Source organism: Dasypus novemcinctus, chromosome 24, assembly GCF_030445035.2.
Source record: "Dasypus novemcinctus isolate mDasNov1 chromosome 24, mDasNov1.1.hap2, whole genome shotgun sequence".
Taxonomy (NCBI): domain Eukaryota; kingdom Metazoa; phylum Chordata; class Mammalia; order Cingulata; family Dasypodidae; genus Dasypus; species Dasypus novemcinctus.
This window is the reverse complement of record NC_080696.1, coordinates 41579110-41600266: the sequence shown is the minus strand read 5'-3', so window position 1 is coordinate 41600266 and position 21157 is coordinate 41579110. Positions and strand designations below refer to the sequence as shown.

Here is a 21157-nt window from a genome sequence, read left to right as displayed (position 1 = left end):
AAATAAGTAAACCAAGCTGTCTCAGAGAGCTAGAGACTGGATGATAAACTTGAAGGTAGTTGGAAGGTAGAGGAAGGTTGTGAGTGACAGCTACTTGCGTGAAATCTATGGTAAACTGGAGGTATTGTATTTGTACAGGGAAGGGATAAATTGGGGTCACAGGACTAACTTTGAGTGGGGCTGTGTGGGCTTTAGGGGTGCTAGGGGTGGGAGGATGGGTCAGATTGCCTAAGAAATTGGGGAAAGGGTGAGGGGAACATTTGATCATGGGAGACTGTCAGGTATGTGGTTGAAATTGTGGTGCAGAGAAAACTCTTTAGAAAATGTAATATGGAAGGTTGCATGTTTGGGATGCTTAAGGGGGTGGCATCTGACACAGGGTGAATGTGTGAGTGCTCATTTTGTCATAGTGGATTATATCATTGAGTGGAGACCCATACAATGAGAATGAAGGTATACCCACATCCTGGGGAGGACTGATGTTCTCAAACAGAGGGAATTGTATCTCTTGAGAGAATCGGTGGCTCCCAATGGGTTAGGGCAGTCAAGTATGTCAAGCCCTCAACATTTTTCCAAGTATCTCTCAATATGGTCCCTCAAGTAATGAAGATTGATTGTCATGGTGGGCCCTGAGGGGAGGGGGAAAGAGGTGTTGAATACATGGAATCAGGGTAACTGTGGAGCAATGGTGAAGAGTTCCACAGGACCATGCCATGATGGATATAGGTCATGTTAAATTACACCAAAAATGTATAAAAGTCTGGAGGCTAAAATGTAAACCATAATGTAAAACATAAGATAACTAAAAATTTAGAAAATTGTATAGTCTAAAATATAAACCATGATGAAACCCAAATGGAACCATGTTTGAAAGCTATCGTTTCAGTATGTCTGTATTAGCTGCAGCAAATATAATATGAACATGTAAAAAGATCACTGTTGGGGAAGGGACAAAGGGTTTGATGTTGGATATGTGGGAGTACCATATATTGTATATGTGAATTACTGTGACCTAAAACTTATGCCAAGAGAAACTTAATAATCAGGAAAAAAAAAAAAAAAGAAAGAACGGAGGTAGACACTGAGGAAGAAATGGAAGAAATTGCCTTGCCACTATACATACAGGGCAACACCTGTGGCTTTTTCATTTTTTCATTTCTTTGATAGCCCAATTTATTTTTCCTTTATTTAATTTTTCTAAATTTCTATGTATTCTGTATCTAACTTTTAAATCCATTACTATATTCCATTTTTCTATTAATGGAAACCTGGGTATCCTTTTTGAAGTTCTGGACTACAGAGAGGTTCAACTATGGTGCAGGAGGAGCACTCATGTGGAGTATCATTAGTGGGGGGGCACACGGTTGGGAGGGAGTTCTCCAGGGCATGTATATAGGGTACATAGAAAGGTTTGGATATTTTCATAGTGGTTTCAGTTGGAAACGACAGATGAGAGAGTGTTGAATTCATGACCAGGGGAGCTCTATCACATTCCCTAATGGAACAACAACAATCCCCCAAGTGCAATGGCAAAGACCAATAAAGATAGATGGTCCAACGATGAGCCCTTGATACTGATGGTTCCGATTATGAGCCTGTGTGCCTGAAATATGAACTAAGCCTATAGCTGTGGGGTGCCTAAGAATTACCTCCTGAGAGCCTCCATGTTGCTCAAATGTGGCCACTCTCTAAGCCAAACTCAGCATGTAGATGCATTGCCTTCTCCCCAGCGTGGGGACATGAGTCCCAGGGATGAGCCTCCCTGGCACCGAGGGATTACTACCAAGCACCAGCTGATAATGTAACTACAAATAGACCATGAACAAAGAGGTCAACTCAGACCAGCAGAATAGCTTAACCTACATGTGATATCAGGTGTTAAAAACTGCATTTTGACCTTCGATAAAAGGGGGAAATGGAAAGGACAAATGAGTTTATATGGCTATGAGTCTCCAAAAAAGAGCCAGGAGGTCATCAGGGGGTGATGCTTATGCATGCCTCAGCAGGGTACCAGAGACAGCCAAGGTAGATGGAAACCCAGGTGCTGGTTCTCCTGAGGGCTGCAGCGACCCACAGGTTCTATGGTCAAGGCAGATGGCACTGGAGTTCAGGGCCATGTCAGTTGGCCCAACTTTGGAGTCTGTGTTCCTGAGTGTAATGGAGTTGGACTCAGATATAACCTTTCTACACACGCCTCTTCTGTTACTTTTACCAGACCTGTGGTTGGCATTTGGTTTGTTGTATACTCAGGAGACCTGAATCTCTGAACTGTCCATGTGACAGCCAGGCCCTGGGCCTCAGCAGACTTGCAGCTCCTACCCTCTGGTTCCTTGGACTTACCCTGGCCTGCTGACAGGGAGGTGAAGAGGGTCAGCGGTTCTCCAGAATGTATTCACCGGGTGCAGTGGATGTGCCACAATGATGGAAGAGGTTGTTGATGTGGGAGGAGTGGTATGGATGGGGTGGGGTGGGGGTTATATGGGGACCTCATATTTTTTTAGTATAACATTTAAAATAAAATAAAGAAAAAAAAAGAAAAAAAAAAAAAAAGAATCCAAGGCTCCTCACTCTGACGTGATTTTCTGACTAACTTAGAAAATTCACTGTGGTTAAAAGGGGAGGAACTTGATTTGATCCAATCAGAAACCGCCTTAAGTTCAAATAACACTCTCCTAAGCAATGTTTTTAAAAAAATCCCATTCGTTCCTGTTTGGGAGGGTATCCACTGTGCTTAGGCTATTACATTCTAGATACCACCCAAGAAACTTCATTTTAATAACAGGAAATTTGCTCAACATTCAAAATCTCTCCTTGGGCTACTCTGAAACCTGACAGATTCTGCCTACACTTCCTCATAGCACTGAGTGACACTTTCCATTGGGCATTTTAAGAGTAAGCACATAAACCTAGAAGGAGAAAAGGGTGAGAGAGTAGGATTGTCACTGTGCCCTCAGCAACTTCTATTCTCAGAAGAAATTCCAACCTCTTTTCACAATACCACTAAAACCAACTTCAATGTGATGAGACCCATTCAAATTCTTTAGACTCATTCAAGTGTGCTGCAATCCCACAATCTCTTCAGTACAGCAAGTACCACTTAAGTGGAGAACTAATGTGGCAAGGTGGTCACGTGTTCCATGTTTAAAATGCCTTATACCTGCATATAATACAGGACCAAGCCTTTAATCTAACACTCATGCTACCCTGCCTAGCACAGGAATTCGGGAGCAAGACCTCACAATTTATCCACAGGACAATGTATCACAGCACTCCTGCTCATCAGTCTTTCCCTCTACTTTGCACGGCTCTTCCCTTCATGCCAGTCTTCAGACAAAACCCCACTACTCATCATAAGCAAGGGAAAAAATGGCAAATTCACTAAGTTTTCCTTTCCCGTGCTTTTCCTTTCCTGCTTGTGCATAATTTATGTTGGGGTGGTAGTAGAGGTGAGGGGTCAGCTGAACCCTCCATTTGGCTGCAAACTCTGTTACAGCAGCAAACCCTGCTTCACCTCAGAGAGAATGTGGGAAACCATGAAACAGATCAGAGTCATGTCAGATTTGCTGCTGCTCCCTGTTACAGGACCCTTTGAGGAGGGGAAGTAGAGTGGGCAGCAGGCACCTGTGATAAACTGCCTGTGTTTATTTGACTGCCAAGAAATGTTTAAAATATGGAGGGTAAGGCCCAATGTGTAGTTCTGAGATAATACCTAGGATTTATGTTCCTGGCAAAGCTGTAGAATTTTGTCTCATAAAAGACTCCCCTAATGGGTAGGAGAAAAATGTGTCGCGCATCCCTCTGCTTCCTGTGGATCCAGCTGACATTGTGTGAACACAGACAATCACAGGGCACCGAGACAATTTGCTAGAGGGCGCAGGGCTTACACATTCTTTGCCTTTTTTGGTTAGAGCAGAAAACCCGACCTGGCATGCTTCAGACGCAGCTCTGGTTTAAGAGGGTTAGAAACGACAGGGGCTGACACTGCAATGACCTTTCTATAGGAATTTCATTTTCAAAACACACGAAATTATAAGCATTCCTCTAGCAACTCATGTAAAAAATACTGATCAAAATGACCACGTAAACACTGTCAAACCTATTTTTTTCTTGGTATGAAGTATTTACATAAGGAAAATTATGTCAGAAAAAAATACCATGGGCAAGGGCTTACTTAATGAGACAAGATTTCCAATATCAAGACTCATGTTTTCCTTTATCTTGCCCTGTTGTGCTATAGGACATATGGAATATAAAAAGCATCCAATGCTCAGATACCCCCAATTAAAAGTCATAAAGGGTTATTATCCACAAAGCAGTTTATGAAGGGCCCTGCTCTAAAGGTGACCCACTGCACTGAATTTAAGTCAAAGAAATACTGCCTTGTATGAAGGTTGAAGGACTCAAGTAAAAAGAATCAGCGGACTCTTAGCCCCAATATTATTAAGCCTAACTACATCTACTCAACCCTCCTGTCATGTGGCTCATGTCTCTCCACAAAGACCCACAGGACCTATACTTAGAAATCATAGCCTCTCTTTGAACCACAATTTCATTCATTCATTCATTCATTCATTCATTCATTCATTTAAGGTAAATGCAATATAGAAATCTTTGGGCTGAAAATAATATTGTTGCTTTTAATTTTTCTTCAAAAATCTGCACGGGAACAAAAAACCATCACTGACCTGTACCTCTCTCCTATCCAGCTCCATGCTCCCAAATGACTTAGTGGCAGCTGCAACATTTCAAAATGATACATTCTGGGGTGTCACAGCAGGGCTGGAGCTGCTGAGTAAAACACTGGGAAAGATACAAGGAAAAGAAGAGATTGTGTCTCTAATTCCAGTGCTCGGGGCCACTCAGCTGCATTACCAAAACCAACAATAAATGTATACACAGAGTATTTCCCAAAAGGAAAAATGACAAAATGACTAAAATTAGGGGAATGTTCTTAGACCAATCCAACTGTTCACTGGAGGAGTCAAATGGGAACGGACTTCTTAAATTTAAAACTATACCCAAAGTGTTTTCAGGGTGCTTCCTTGTTCCCAAAGGACCTTCTACACAAAAGCCTTGGTAAGGGAGCTACTGCCACAACAAGAGATCCCAATCTGACAGGGATTTGCAGAAGTCTAAGGGAAGAAAAAAAAATTTAGAGTCTAACAATGCGGAGAGTGAACCATAATGTAAATTATGGACTACAGTAAATAGTATAATTACAATAATATTGTTTTATCAGTGGTAACAAAGGCATCATACTAATGCAAAATGTTAATAATAGAGAAAACGGTGTGTGTGTTTGGGGAGTTATATCGGAACTATGCACTTTCTGCATGATTTTTCTGTAAAAGTACAACTAGTCTAATTTTTTTTTAATGGGAAAAAAGTGTGTACATATAACTAAACTAAGAAAAATGAAACTAACAAAATTAAAATCAATTTTAGGTCTGGCCAATTTTTCAAATCTCACTGTAATTTTAAAAGTAAATATATACAATTTAGCAGATGTTCATAATATGTTTTTAAAAATACTTATTAAAAGTGTAGGAACAGATGTGGCTCAAGCAGTGGAGTGCTGCTTCCCATATGGGAGGTCCCAGGTTCAGTTCCTGGTGCCTCCTAAAAACAAACAAGCAAACAAAAGAAAAAAAAAAAACAAAAATAAAAACAAACTCAGGGGGGCCGATGTAACTCAATGATTGAGAGCCAGTTTCCCACTTACAAGTTCCCAGGTTCAATCCCCAGATCCGGTACCTCAAAAAAAAAAAACTGCCTGAGTCCTTTATAAGATGCTTACATGTTTCCACTTGTTCATAAAACCAAAATACTAAAGTATAAGAACTATTTATAATTAACTTCTGGGAAAAAAAAAAGAGCACTTAAGTGTCAAAAATGCAAGGGTTGATGCAAGTGACAACCCAGAACAGGATTTTATGCCTGGCCTGGGGGAGGGAATCAAATAATCTTCAAAAAGAATGACAAACTTGTCTTGAAGGAAACAGTATATGTGGTAAAAGGTAGATGTGGAAAACATCAATAGCTATCACAGTATACATGGAGGGAAGGGGAGGAGTTTGCTTTATAAGTTAGGGAGATTTCATAGGGTAAACTTCCCTGAGGAAACACCCTCTGAAGAGGAATTAACAAAGTAAGGGTAACCAGTGGGAAGTGGGAAGTAAAGGGGAGGAGTGTTCCAGGGAAAGAGAAGTGCATATGCAAAAACAGAAACAAAAGGTGACAGTGGAGATGCATGCAAAGATGTGGGGCCATTTTCTAAGAGCTTTGAAAAGGCAGGGTAATAATGACATGTTCAGAGCTGCATATTGAAAATATGACAGGGGCTGCCATGTGAAAAATGGATTAAAGGGCATAAAAAAGCAATGCAGATGGATCAGCAATGGGCTACAGCAGGTGTCCAGGTGAGAGATGATGACAGTGTCGTTTAAGATGGTAGAAGGAGAGACAATGATGAAGAGAAGGGAAAGATCAAGAAAAGTTAAGGAAACAAAATCATGCTGGCTTGGTGATGACTTAAACGTGGAAGACAGGGGAATGGAACGTCAATCTGATAGAAGTGCAGCAGAAAAACTAAAGGAGACTGGGACAAAAGGAGGGCAAACTGACAGATTTGGGAGGTGAGAAAAGATGGGGGAAAATAATGGATAAGGTCTAGCACCTGATTTGGATGAATGGCAATATCATTCTCAATACAGAGCAAGAAAAGGAAAGCAAAGATTAGAAGGAAGGTCGGTTTTGGCCATATTACACTTGAAATATCTGTGGAATTAAGATACATGGGTCTGAAGTACAAGGAAGGGTCTGGGCTTAAGATCTAGATCTAAGCCAACGGAATACAAGTTGTAGCTGAAGCCAGTTGAAGTCACTCAAGGATAAGGTCCTGAATAAGAAAAAGGCAAAAGTAATAGCAACGTTTACAGGACAGAGATGAAGAAAAGCTTATTGAAGGTCAAAAAAGTTGAATGCAACCAATAGAGTATGGAACACAGAAACTAAAGAAAGAAAACCTATAAGGGGAAATAAACAGAATTAAATGCTACAGAGAGGGCCAAAAAGAGAAAGGGAGACGAGACTGCTTGAAAAGTATCTTTTGGCTTTTAAGATTAGACCATTAGTGAGGGATTCTGAAGGCAGCCACTTCAGTTGAACGGCAGAAATACATGCCAAGCTGCAAAGGGCAAAGAAGCAGAGGCAGCAAGAAAAAGCAAGATATGGTGGTTGTGGAGATGGGGGAGCACTCATGCAAATTTCGTTTTAATCCTGGAGAGGCAAACCATACTACATGCTGACAAGGACAGCAACAGCCAGTCTACTGGAAACTTCTTTCACAGTTAGGAAAACAAGTTTGCCCTAAAGGCCTTCTGTGACAAGGAAAGACAGAAACTAACAACCTCAGGTTAGACACAGTGTTGAGATCTGCTATCTCAGGTGAGGGTGGCATTGTTATTTTATATATGAAAAGCCACATCAAATCTAAAATGCTGGGAGGACCACTGGCCTCAGTAGAGAAAGCAACAGCCTAGAAAGGGCATTGCAATGCACCATCATTGAATCATCACCAAGGTAAATGGTATCCTTATGGGAGTAACTCTGAGTGGGCAAAATAAATGGGCTCGGAAAAGGATTTAATACACCCTAGCAGATACCATGAAGAAAAAGCGATATATACCTATTTACATCACTCTCCAAACCCCAAGAATATATATTAGGCTGCCAGTAAATTTTTGTTGAGTCGATTTGCACGTTTCTCTGCTTGAAGTTCTCAAAGATACCAATGACTAGATTGAGTAAAGAGAGTTGAGAACACTCAACTTTTGAAGATAAAGGACCTGAATAAGAAGAGAATAAGGAGGCTTACAAAGCCATGACAACAGCTGGCTGGTACCATCTCCTCTCACATGAATCACACCATAACTTTGGGGGCTCATGGACTTTGTTTGCAAATGTTCCATTTTGACTTCATTGTAACTACTGAATGCCTACCATCAACCATGAAGATCCTACCCTAATTACAGAGAGAACTCTTTCTGATCTTAGTTCAAGTCCTAGATTGTGTAGAGAAAAAAGCCAAAAATTAGCTCCCAATATGGCATATGCCACAATACAATTTTACCTTTTTCAAAATCCTAACCCAAAGTAGAAATAGAAGACCTACCCTAACAGTAGTAGGAACATTTATAAATGACTAAAATAGATCTTTGCTCAAAATAGCATGTACCTACTGGGTCAAAAAAAGAGAGCCACTAAAGCTCACATTTCTGTAATCTGAACCTTGCTTTCAAAGTCATGTTCACTCAAGTCAATGTTACAATAAGCTGGCTGCTATTTTCCCACAGTTGTTTCAAAAGTAATCAAACAATTCTGAACACTGAAGACAGTACCATTTGTCTAATTAAGCTATTCAATATTTGCTCCTCCATAAAACAAGGATTAATACTTAACTTGTGAAGAATTTTACTTATATAAAAGCTCAATGAAGTGCTAGACTGCGTTAACAGAATCTTATGCTGCTCTGAAAAGGAGCAATATCTCCTAAGGCAGGAATACATACTGGTAGCAAATACCTTGAAATGTATATGAACTTCAGTGTACTTGAAGTCAAGCAGAAATCTGCACATACACACAGTATTCATTTCTAGAAATCTATAGGAAGAAAATAATCCAAACACTGAAAGCCCAAGGTTAAAAGAGAAAGGGGGGGAGGGGGGGAGAGAGGAAGAGAGGGAGAAAGGGAAAGAGGGGGAGAGAGAGAGATTGAGAATATCTAACCACAGGTATTTAAGCAGCCATTTAAAATGTTTATAAAATTTTTGTTAATAAAGGAAAATATATGAAGTAAAAAAATGGATGACAGAAAACTGTCTATTACATTATAGCCAACTATTTTAATTTTAAAATAGGGGAGAAAATAAAGGAAAGATGGCAAAATCAAAAGTAGTTTTCTCTGAGTAGTAAGACTGTAATTTTTTCTTTATACTTATATGCCAGGTTTCCTACAATGAATTACTTTTATAATCAGAAGAAAAAAAAAAAAGAGAAAGATCCAAGTATTATTTGAATAAGAATGAATGTTCTTATTCAGGCAGTGATAAGTGACTCAAATGCTGTTTTGACTTAATATGTATATGTACTTCATTTTTTATATGCTCTTTATAAATATGAAAAATTAGTGATCTACACTGGCTGAAACTCAGTGGAGTTATGCCAGGAAGCAGGGAAGAATCACCATAACTTGGGCTATAAATATGTGAACAATGGAACAGATCAAAGTATGGAATTCTCACTGGAAGAGCTACAAAATCATGTCATTTTTTTCAACATGAAGCTTTAAGTGTTGGCAAACCATGCCAACATTAGTGACTGTGCAATGGCCATGAGAATAGAGGACTGGGTAGGTAAATGAGGCCAGGTTAGGTGGAAATACAAGTTCTAAGAAGAGTGTCTCAGCTCCCAGGAGAACTCTGGATGGTTCACTAACCCAGGAGTTGGGGGATCTGGGTTCTGGCCTTCACTGACTTCCTCTGTGACCTTGGCTTACTGAAATAACCCTGAGATTTGTTTTCTCATCTAAAATGAGGATGAGATAATCTGCTCCCACTGCCCTTACTGTTCAAGACAATGAGATACTGGCTTTCATCATCATGGGGAAGAGGGTAATTTACTCTAAAGTTGAGAAAAAGGAGCTCTCTATCACCACCACCTACTGCCTGCTTCATTACTGAAACTAAAACTTCAACCATCTGCACCCTGCAGGGAAGTAGGGAATGCTGCTAAAAACAGCAGACGGCCCTCAGTTTGGTTTAGTGCTTCCTCAGCTATAACCGAAGAATTTCTCAAGTTGTTATAATCAAATTGCAAACAGAAATATGAAAAGTCAGAAGGTGATGTTGGATTCTGGAACATTTCTGTCTTCCCAGCTGTACTGTCTGAAGTAAAAGGCTCTACTCCTAAGTATTCATTACAACCGAGGAGGAGGTATAAAGCTGGGGAGAAACGGCAGCAGCTTCAAGTTCAATGTACCAATTTCTCCCTTCCTATCAGAACAAGAGCACTGTGGGTTCTCTCAAACTTAGAAAGGCTTTCTCTGAGGTCACTCTGGAATGCTTTCATTCAGCCATTTTAATCTCCATAAATGAGATGTCATTTCTCTAAAACAAGATTCTTGGAGATTATTTACATGACTCAATTTTGGCTGTTCTTCTGTGTCGAATGTCTTCCTGCTGTTGACCTCATGGAATCAGATTTAAGAACAAAACAAAAACCACAAACCTGAGGGAAAATTACTAGCTATCTGCTTTGGGTTCTATTCCTGGTGTGTAGCTAATTCTCTTCTCTGGGTCTGAGTTAATTCATGAATTCAGAAGCCAGATCACACTATCTCTAAGGTTCCTTCAGCTCAATAATCCTGTTAACTTTACCTAGACAACGTGTCACTTTACACTGTAGAATAAGGCCAGCTGTTATGACAGTGCCCTGGTGACTCTGTTGTGTGCACGTGTGTGGGCACAAACCTTCTAAAGGTTGGGGTTAACGCTGCCTACTGAAAGCTGCTGCCCTCAATCTGTGGTGCCCAATTCCTGTAACACCTAAACAGGGCCTTAGTAATGTCAAATCCATCATTAAGTGGCACCCTATGATGCTTTTTAAATATGGACAGCAGAAATTAAAAATGACAAATAAAGGGAGAGACATCTGTGTTCACAGACTGGAAGACAATATTGTTAAGATGGCAATACTCCTCAAAGTGATTGGCAGATTCAACACAATCGCTATTAAAATTCCAACAGCTCCCCTGCTTTTTTTCCCAGAAATAGAAAAAAGAGATCTTTAAATTCATATGGAATTACAAGGAATCCCAAATACTCAAAACAATATTGAAAAAAGAACAAAGTTGAAGAACTCCCACTTACCAATTTCAAAACTTACTAAAAAGCCACAATGATCAAAACAGTGTGGTACTGGCCTAAAGAGAGACATGAAGACCAATGGAACAGAATTGAGAATCCAAAAATAACCCCATACATCTATGGCCAACTAATTTTTAACAAGGATGCCAAATTCATTCCACAGGGGAATAAAAGCCTCTTCAAAAACCAGTGCAGGGACAATGGGATATCCACATGCAAAAGAATGAAACTGGACTCCCACCTCACACCACATACAAAAATTAACTCAAAATGATCAGCAACCTAAATACAAAAATTTAAAAATATAAAACTTTTAGAAGCAAATATAAGGGAAAATTTTCATGACCTTGGATTTGGAATGGATTCCTAGATAAGACACTGAAAGCATGAGTAACGAAAGAAAAAATGGGTAGCAAGACTTCATCAATATTAACAACTTTTGGGTGGAAGGGGAGAGAATAAAATAAATCTTTAAAAAATATATTAACAACTTTTGTGCATCAAAGGGCATTATCAAGAAAGTGAAAAGACAACCAGCAAAATAGAAAATACTTGTTAAAAATCATCTTTCTGATAGGGGTCTAGTATCCAGGATACAGAACTCTTACACCTCAACAACAAAAAGACAAAAAACCTAATTCAAACAATAGGCAAAGGATTTGAACAAACATTTCTCCAAAAAAGATATGCACACAGCCAACAAGCATATGAAAAGATGTTCAACATCATTAGTCATAAGGGAAACGTAAATCAAAAGCACGAGTTACCACACTTCATACCACTTAGGAGGGCTCTATAACAACAACGCTGCTCAATCCAAACATGGGACATGACTCCCAGGGACAAGATATTTCAAAGAAAGCTGGGAAATCAATCTGGAGGTTATGCTTAGGCAAATCTCAGCGAGATTTCACAAACTGTCACAATAAAAAAAGCCTCAAAAAAAAGTGCTCCCGAAAGTTGGAATATAGGGTTGCTATGGGACCCATCAACTCCATTGCTAGGTGTATACACAGAAGTGAGAGCAGTGACATGCATATCTGCACACCAGTGTCCATTGCAGCATTACTCACAATAGCCAAAGGTTGGAAACAACCCAGGTGTCCATCAACTGATGAATGGATAAACATATTATGGAGTATACACAATTGAATACTATGCAGCGGTAAGAAGAAATGAAGTTGTGAAACATAAGACAACACAGATGAACCTGGAGGACATTATGTTGAGTGAAGCAAGCCAGACATGAAAGGACAAATACTGTATGAATGCCCTACTATGAATTAAATATATTATGTGAAATATGAATATGGGTAGAATTGCATACATAAGACCGTTTTTCTTTGAAGTTAAACAAATGTAAGGTAATACTACAAAATGTTAATATAAGACCAAAAAACCCAACCAGACACAGGGCACTGCATATTGTATGATTCCATTTATATGAAATGTAAATATAAATCAATTTGTGAAGATAAAATGAGATTGGTGGTTATGTAGGTCTGAGGAAGGAATGCTAAGAAGTATGGAGTCCTTTTTTTGGAGTAATGAAATTGTTCTAAAATTTTTGGGATGATGAATGTACAACATTGTGATTATACTAAAAGCCATTGAGTATACATTTTGGATAGAACAGCCAGAAACAGCAGCTATCTATGTACAGTGGGGGAAGCACAGAGAGATTGAGAGGTAAGGAATTTTCTCATTTGTCTGTTTTTTTATTTATTACTAGTAGCACTAAAATAATGAAAATGCTCTAATAATGACTGAAGTGATGAACACACAACTATGTGATTATAGCAAATACCACTGATTGTACATTTTGGATGAATTGTATGCTTTATTAATATATATCAATAAAATTGATTTTTTTTTTTAAAGTACTCCTGAGGACCTTAGAGACATCCAGACACAATAGTCAAGCCACAGAGCTACAGGAAATCAACACCCCCTCAGCAGGCTCTATCTGAGAATATATGAAAAGCTATTCCCCAATATAACATAGTTAAACACTCATTTATAAATCCCCTAATCATGATTCTCCTACTTTTTTACATTTTTCATACATTTTATTTGAATGTATAATTTTCAATTTACTTGTAAAGTTTATATGTCAGAGTTACTTAAAGTCTCTAGAATGTGCCGATGCCAGCTGAGCCCTGAAATTCAACAGGTATGCAGTCAACTCCCACTCTCCACTTCTTTGGGTTTGCCCTAGACAACTAACAAAATGATGATGATGGACCAGCCCCATCCCAAAAGTGAGGAGTATCTTCAACTGCAAGCAAAACAATTTCATTCCCTTGCCCCATATCAATGCCCTTCTCAGCCTGAAGCAGAATGGACTCATCCCAAATCCTTCAAGACTGAGGACTGAACAAAAACAAGGGGAGAATGTAACCACTGACTAAAGTGGATTTATTCTTATTGTAGTTATTACCTTGTGTTAATTGAGTAATTTGTAACACTGATATAACAAATAATTTATGAATATAAAGTTTTTTTAAAAAATAAAGTAAAATAAGTGTTGGCAAGGATATGGAGAATTTCCAACCTTTGTACACTGCTGGTGGGAATGTAAAATGGTGGGGTCACTATGGAAAAGTTTGGCAGGTCCTCAAAAGTTAAGCACTGAATTAATATATGACCCAGCAATTCCACTCCTAGGTATATGCCCAATAGAATTGAAAACAGGTATTCAAATAAATACTTGTACATCAATGTTCATAATGGCATTATTCACAATAGTCAAAAGGTGGAAACAATCCAAAGGTCCATCAACAAATGAACAGATAATCTTGATGGGATATAGTTCCACATAAAAAGGAATGAAATACATGCTACAATATGGATGAACTTTGAGAACATTAAGTTCAGTGAAAGACACCAGACACAAAAGGTTACATATTGTAGGATTTTACTTATTTGAAACATCCAGAACAGGCAGATCTAGAGACAAAAAAAAAAAAAAAAGACTGGTGATTGCCAGATGTTGGGGGGTAAGGGGAAATGGGGAATGAGTGGGTATAGTATGTTCTCTTGGGATAATGAAAATATTCTGGAACTTGATACAGGTGGTGGGTTATACAATATTGTGAATGTACTAAATGCCACTTAAATGAATACTTTAAAATAATTTTTATGTGAATTTCACCTTACTAAAATAAATGTACAGGTAGGAACACATTTTCCAAGAGCTCTTTTCTCTGTGCAGTATATAACCTCTGTGTATGCATGATGTGGCATGTGCACCTGACATAGGACCGTTTCCTTTCAGTTTTAGATCGCTAACAAACACCATGATCTGAATGAAAATCACAGATACATGCCTCAGTCACTATATTGGAGCATACTCACATCACGCTATATCCAAGCTGACAAAACAGGAACTTTGCCCAACCCATAAAATTATGGTTTGTGAGGTTCTAGCAGTACTTGGAACAGCCATCTCTATCAACCAGAAACCAAGAGAACCAAAGTCCAGAAACTTTTCTGGTTACCTTTGGCCTCTACCTTTCTTAATCAAATTCTATATCCTCCACATTCCTTAAGCCTGTTATTTGTTTTCTTCTGCATTCTTCTTTCCAATTTTTTAGGTTTTCCCATGTCTGTGACAAAAACAACACTAACAGATTTTGAGAAACTCTCTTTCTAAACTTGGCTGGTGTGTAAGGGGAAGGTGGTAGGGCAATGTCAACCATGACACCCAGAAGCAATAGGGGATGGTAAAAAGACATCATGTCAAAATTAATCATGAGTCTACTTTAAGGAAAAATGTAAAATAACACAAAGGAGAAAACCCACATGAGTTTCTATCAAAATTTCTTTGTCACCTTTCTTTACTAACATGTACCTTAAAACCAAAAATTAAACCAAATTTGTTAAACCACTTCTAATGCAACCTAAAAAAAACTTTATAGAAAAAGGTTATGTAACTGATGAATTTCACTCAGAACAAATATTTACTGAGGAACAAATACGTTCCTGGCACTGTGAACTTAAAGTGCATATTGTCTAGTAGACTTTGGAAGATCTGCTGAAAACATTATGGTGTTCAGAAACTGCTACGCATTTGATACTTCTCTTATATTTTTAATAAACAAGTGATCAAGTTAATATATAATTAGCATTTTTTTTCTTGTTCTATTTCAATCGTGACGCAATGATGGAGGATATTCCCCTTATTTATAACATTTCTCCCAGTCTATTTTAACTCCTTGTTTGCTATTGTGTCCCCCACACCAACTAAACTGTTAGCTCTTTGAGGGGAGAGAGTACATCTTACTCATCTTTGTATACTGCTTGAATGGCAGATGTTTTGTTGACTTTCATGAATGAATAAGCAACTCAAAGATTTCTGAGCTAATTCCCTGCTTGTGGTCTCTGGCACCTTCCTCCCACATTCTCTGTCTTTGTCTTTCTGTACAGACCTGTCTGCTCCATTCAGGCTGCTCCTCATTTGTAAACATATTCTTTTCTTCAACTGTTAGGCCCTTTTACAAAAAGGCTTCACTGACTGCCAAGAAATGTGGGCTTACCTTAAACCACAATCAGAATTGCCAATTGTCTCCTTAATCTACATTACGTGCAATCACCATTTGGTTTTATATTCATCTATATGCAGAATATGACTTCCTTAAGAACAGAAACACAATCTCCTTCTGTGACCCATAACTCTCCCTCCAACATCCCAGGGTCTGAATCATCATACTCCATCCCAAAGTTAAGGAGCCACTGAGATATCTAACAGAATTCTCAAGTGAAAGGAAAAAAAGGGACGCTTGCTACATAACGGAAGATATAAACTAAAAAGCAAAAACAAAAACAAAGTATCTACAAATTCAAATATTACTAGAACTTTGGGAAGAAAACATATTCCCAAGGAAATAAACACATTTTCAAAAAGCTCTAAGAATTCAGTGAAGACAATGAAAAGAATTTTAAAGGTAGGTATATCAATAACAGACTTTTGAAAGATTTGGCAAAAATAATATAATCCAAAAGGGACACATTGTTTTGTCAGTCAGATTCTCTGAACTTTTAAGCAGAGAAAGAAAAGTCTTTAAAGGAAAATGGATTCGTCTCTGCAGGAATGGAAAAGGAATCTCTCTGTGCCTTTGGAGTTCTTAGCATTAATGCATCTTTTCAGTGGCATATATTTGGCAAGTTTTACCGTCTCCATAAGCATATAATGGAATAAGACCAGACTATTATGGAATGTTAGAGAAAAATATTAGATTCTGGAAAGGAGACTTAGCATTTTTCAGTAAATATGGATAAAGAAAGAACTAAAGCTACTTTGAACATGTAATATCTTGTATGTAATAATTTGCTTTTAAAAATTGATCAAATTTAACTCCATTTTTACAATGATTAGATTTGCTCAAGTAGCTGAGAGACATTATTTGAGATAAAGAAACTAAATTTGGAATCTATACTTATTTGCTTTTAACCATGTCCAGGTGAGTAGAGAAATGCGGACTGGAAAGCTACAGAACTAACTCAAATCTCTTATCCATTTCTCTACTCAATGACTTCTTGTGGCATCCAGAATCATCAGAGTGATTCTCCAAGAAACGGACAGAATAAAGTACCACTGTGGAGAAGGGAAACAGAACAAAGTTAACCAACTACTCTACCAATCAAATCTCCTTCTCAAAGACTGTCCTCTATGGTGGCTTGCCATGTTCCACCCAACAACAGCTGCTCATGATAATCAATGTCTCACAGATCAGAGAAAGCCCTTAATGTGTCGCCAAGGGGCAGTTCAACAGATGGCATGGTGACTTACAACCAGAATCATTAATTATACTCTCTTATTAGTCCCAGGGCACAGTGCTAAAAATGCTTCCTCAGTGAAAGATGAGCATTTCAGATAAATGACCGTCTGGTACTGCCTGTGTAAGTCCCTTTAGGATTTCTGGTCCAAACTGATCTCTAAATTCAAGCCATACTACTTTTACAGCCAATTTCCATCTCCCACACTCAAGCTTGCTAGGAATATGAACTTCCCATTACCACTACCCGTGGCTGCAGTTTCCATAATCACTACAGGTAAATACATGGTAAAAAGAGCCTATTGCTCATTTCTCCCCTGAAGTCAGATAACTGTGTTGAAAGGCAAATACAATCTCTGCCATAAGAGATAGAAGCTCAAGTTTCCCTCCCACTATGCCTGTGTGTGTGCATGTGTTTCCTGAGTTGGGGGGGGGGGGGTTAACACTATCCCCACCCACCCTTATCTACTCTGAGTGGGACTTAAAGAGTTGTTTCTTAAAACATAATGTGACTGATTCTCCAACTCAACTGTCCTTATCTCACAAAACCACTGGCTGTAACTCTTTTCCATACTTTTTTTTTTTTTAAGGAAGGGAAGACACTGCTGAAAAGGAAGGCTGGTAGCTTGGGGCAAGCAAAATTTTCCAAATGCCTACACAGCTGGCACTGTTATTCCAGTGACCAAACATTGAAATTAAACCACACCTACTTAATTAAGAAGCCAAACAAGTACATGGTGAGGAACTATTTCTAAATCTCCTACTCAAGAACACTCAGACTAATGTCCTCAACTCAGGGCAGAAGTGAGTATATCCTCAACAGTTTGAGAACTGGGCTCCATAAACATTAGAGTGAAATTTTAAAACTGGCTACAGACAGAGCTTGGAGGCAGACTATTTATTGGCCTTAGCACGGAAACAAGTCATAAATAAATCTCAATATCACCCCAAGAAAAAGAAATTCTTTTTGATACTTCCCAAATAATACCCAGTCAACATTCTTCAGTTTCACTGATCTCTTCTGTTCTTTTCACCTCAATTTACAATTTTTTTAAAAAAACATGAGCTCAAACTATAGCAATATTAAGATCCTTAATCCTGTAATTAAGAGTTCGATGTTTGTTTCCTGCAATTTATTCTTTCCTGGATAAATAAAAATGTGACTTCAGTTTTCAACTAGGTTTAAATAATTACAATATTGGATGGATGTTCCCATTTCATGAATTTTTAAAAGACAAAAATATATTAATTAAGGTATTATAAAAACCTCCAATGTGGGCTACAGAAAGGGAAACTAAGGAGGTGTGTATTGCCTTGCAAAGTACTTACTTCTAGTTTTTTCTCCTTTTCTGACAAAACATCTTTCTGGTTCTGTGTGTACTCCACCAACATCCGAGCCAGCTGGCGCCGGTCTTCCAGTTCTGCCGCCAAGCGCCCGTTATATTCTGCTAGTAACAGACATGCTTCATCCACTGTTTTTGAAAGACGTTCAGCTGCCTCTTTGTCTAAGTACAAATGTAACCAAAAAATAAGAGACAATATACAAATCACATAGGTATGATTGCAAATGTCACTGGGGGGAAGTTAACAGGTTCTCTCTGAATGTAGAGAGTCCAAGAATAAGCCAGAACCTGTGGACAAACAATAAATGGGCTGACTGAGAAATCCAAAGGCACTTCTATCAATAAGACAGGACATTTCTGAATTACCTATCATAAGGCAATTGTACAGGGAGTGGAAAATGGCAAAGGATTTCTAAATGCCTATTCCTGTAAAAGCATTACAAATAAAACAAGCAAAAAGAGATATTTAAGGTCATATTTGAAATAATTTTCCTTGTCTCTGAAAATTATAAAAGTGCTTTCATTTATATTGTCAGGTATTCTTTGCACATTCCTTTGAAATAAAAAAGCAAGCACTTGGATGTGTAACCTAAGACAAAAGAAAGCTACTTAAGTTTGAGAGCAGGCAGATAACTGAGGTGAGACCCAGAAATGGGTCTCTAAAATGCACCTATAAAAGCCTTGAACGTGGGCATTAACGAGCTCTCCTCTTAACATCCAGCAAAATACAGGGTCTGATAAAGAACAGAGGCTTCCTAATGCTTTTGAACATGACCTACAGTAAGAAACACACTTTATGCAAACATATACAAAAATGAAAGAAAAAAATTTTACAAAGCAATACTTACCCTTACTACATGCAAAGCATTCTATCCTCTAGTCTATTCCATTTTTTAAAAAATATTGGTCATTACCTATCAGACTGATTTTATGATTAACAGCTTACAACTCATGATTTAGGAGGAAAAAAACCTGTGCTGAAGCGCTGAAGTATAAGAAAGGATGTCCTTGGAAAGCAGTGAACAAAAAACTCAATATTGTAAAGTGAGATGATTCTTCAAAAGAAAAAAAATAGGAGAATTTGGATTTATAAAGAACTGATATAATTATGTGTGGTAGTGGTGAGAGATTAGAACTTTAAATATGTATAACTCATTTTTTAAAAGTACTAGGAGTTTGATGATGTATCTTTTAAAAATAAAAATTAAATTAAATTAAATAAAAAAGTCCTGTGAGGATCAAAATTGCATAGGTGGGTGCTTTGAAACAAGGAATACCAGAGACTCAAGCAGTTCTATGAGAAAAACTAAAAAGTGAGTCACACAGTCATGCAGATATGCAGGTTCCTACAAATATAGGCCACTGGAGAAGAAAGACCTCAGAATTCTCATAGGTGGCTGGAATCTAAGGATTTCCATATCTGGCAAACAGCCTGCCTGGCTTTTAAATGCTTTTATGTGAATATTGGGAGATGAACAGTTGAGGAATTACAAAGTGGGTCTGAAGCCAAAGACCAGGCACTTATAACATCCTCAGGCACAGGGAAACAAAAGGAAGCTCTTGGTGAAAATGAAGGAGTAAGAAAACAATGTCCCCAGTCTGGTTCTAAAACATATATGGGAAAAACAGGACACAAAGGATAGAGACCTTAGTGGGTATAACGAGCTCTCCTCTTACATCCAGCAAAATACAGTGGTCAGAGAGGGTAAAACAAATTCCCTAGATTGGTGGTATGCTCTGTGAACAAGCTGTTGGGGTCATTAGGTTGGCTTTAGCTTTGTCGCTTTTTTAAAAATAGTTAATTTGTTAAGATGTTTGAGTGTCCATGGTAAAAGTTGGTAAAGAAAACACTTAAGACTTGTATAAGGGAGCATTTTATGAGCTGAAGAAACAATGCAGCCAAAATATAGAAGCAAGATGTTCAAATCAGGGAACTTATCTGTGGTTGTACTGTGCTCACACTCTGTCCTCTCTATTACATCAGGTGAGTCGCTGTGTGCCTCTCAGCCAGCCTTTAACTTGTGCATGGGTATCCCATTTCCTTCTTTCTTAGTTAAAAATTCAGTTTCTGTAATTGTTCCCTTTCCTACCCCATGCATTATCAAATTCTCTCTCCCTTCTGGAACTCTACCATCAGCATACAAACAGGAAAACTGCACATCAGTCTTGAGCTATTGTCCCATTTCTGTGCTCTCTTTCACAGCAAAGTTCCTCAAGACCCATATCCACTTGCTCTCCTCCTATTGTCCCTTAAACAGGGACCCATATCAAGCTTTTTTATACCCACAAATCCTCTGCTCAAAACGTTCCAAATAGCTTAAGAAATATTTGAGCTCCTGTGATATGACTGATGCCATTCTAGGCTCTCAGAGACAGAAGAGCAAAAAAAAAAATCTCTCCCCTCAAGGAGTTTACATTCTCAAGAAGGAACAGACTTATAATGTAACCATTTTGGTGATGTATGTATCTTCAGAAAAATCAATTTCTAAAAATGTGGGGGTGGGGGAGTGGGGTGTGGGTTATATGGGAACCTCTTTTTTTTTTAACGTCTATGTGATCTATTAACTTTAAAAGTTTTATTAAAAAAAAGAAGAGAAATAATATACTACACTTTTTTTCCACATTTGTTTTTTTTTTTTCCTTTATCAGCTGAAGAACTATAGAGAAAAAGAAGGCTAAGAGGAGACGAAATGGGAGGTGGGGAGTAGGGAGACTGCAATTTTAAAGAGGTGGTCAGGGAAGGTCTCACTGAAAAAGTGATTTATAAACAAAGACTTGATGGGAGGGAGAGAACAGGCCTTGTGACTATGTAGGGAAGAGCATTCTAGGCAGAGGGAACAGCAAGTAAAAGTTCCTAACAGGGCAAAGTGCCTGGGAAGGAAGCCCCTTTGTTGGAAGAGTGAGCAAGGGCAATAGTAGTAATAAAAGGCTATATGGGGGAAGCGTTCTTGGCCCAGTGGTTAGGGCGTCCGCCTACCACATGGGAGGTCCGCGGTTCAAACCCCGGGCCTCCTTGACCCGTGGGGAGCTGGCCCATGCGCAATGCTGATGCGCGCAAGGAGTGCCATGCAGGGGTGTCCCCCGTGTAGGGGAGCCCCATGCACAAGGAGTG

At 38.5% G+C, this 21157-nt stretch overlaps 1 protein-coding gene across 2 annotated transcripts in view; it reads right to left on the bottom strand.

Moving 5' to 3' along the window:
* Positions 1-21157, bottom strand: part of RPRD1B (regulation of nuclear pre-mRNA domain containing 1B) — a 53989-nt gene that overhangs the window by 5658 nt on the left and 27174 nt on the right. The window contains exons 6-7 of one of the 2 annotated variants that reach the window (XM_004463650.5): positions 18032-18207; positions 4686-4800 (exon numbers count right to left, since the gene is read on the bottom strand). In XM_004463650.5, coding sequence (XP_004463707.1) covers positions 4726-4800; positions 18032-18207 — 251 coding nt within the window. In that variant the 3' untranslated portion in view covers positions 4686-4725. The remainder of the gene's footprint in view (positions 1-4685; positions 4801-18031; positions 18208-21157) is intronic. The other variant, XM_004463649.4, reaches the window with a different exon arrangement.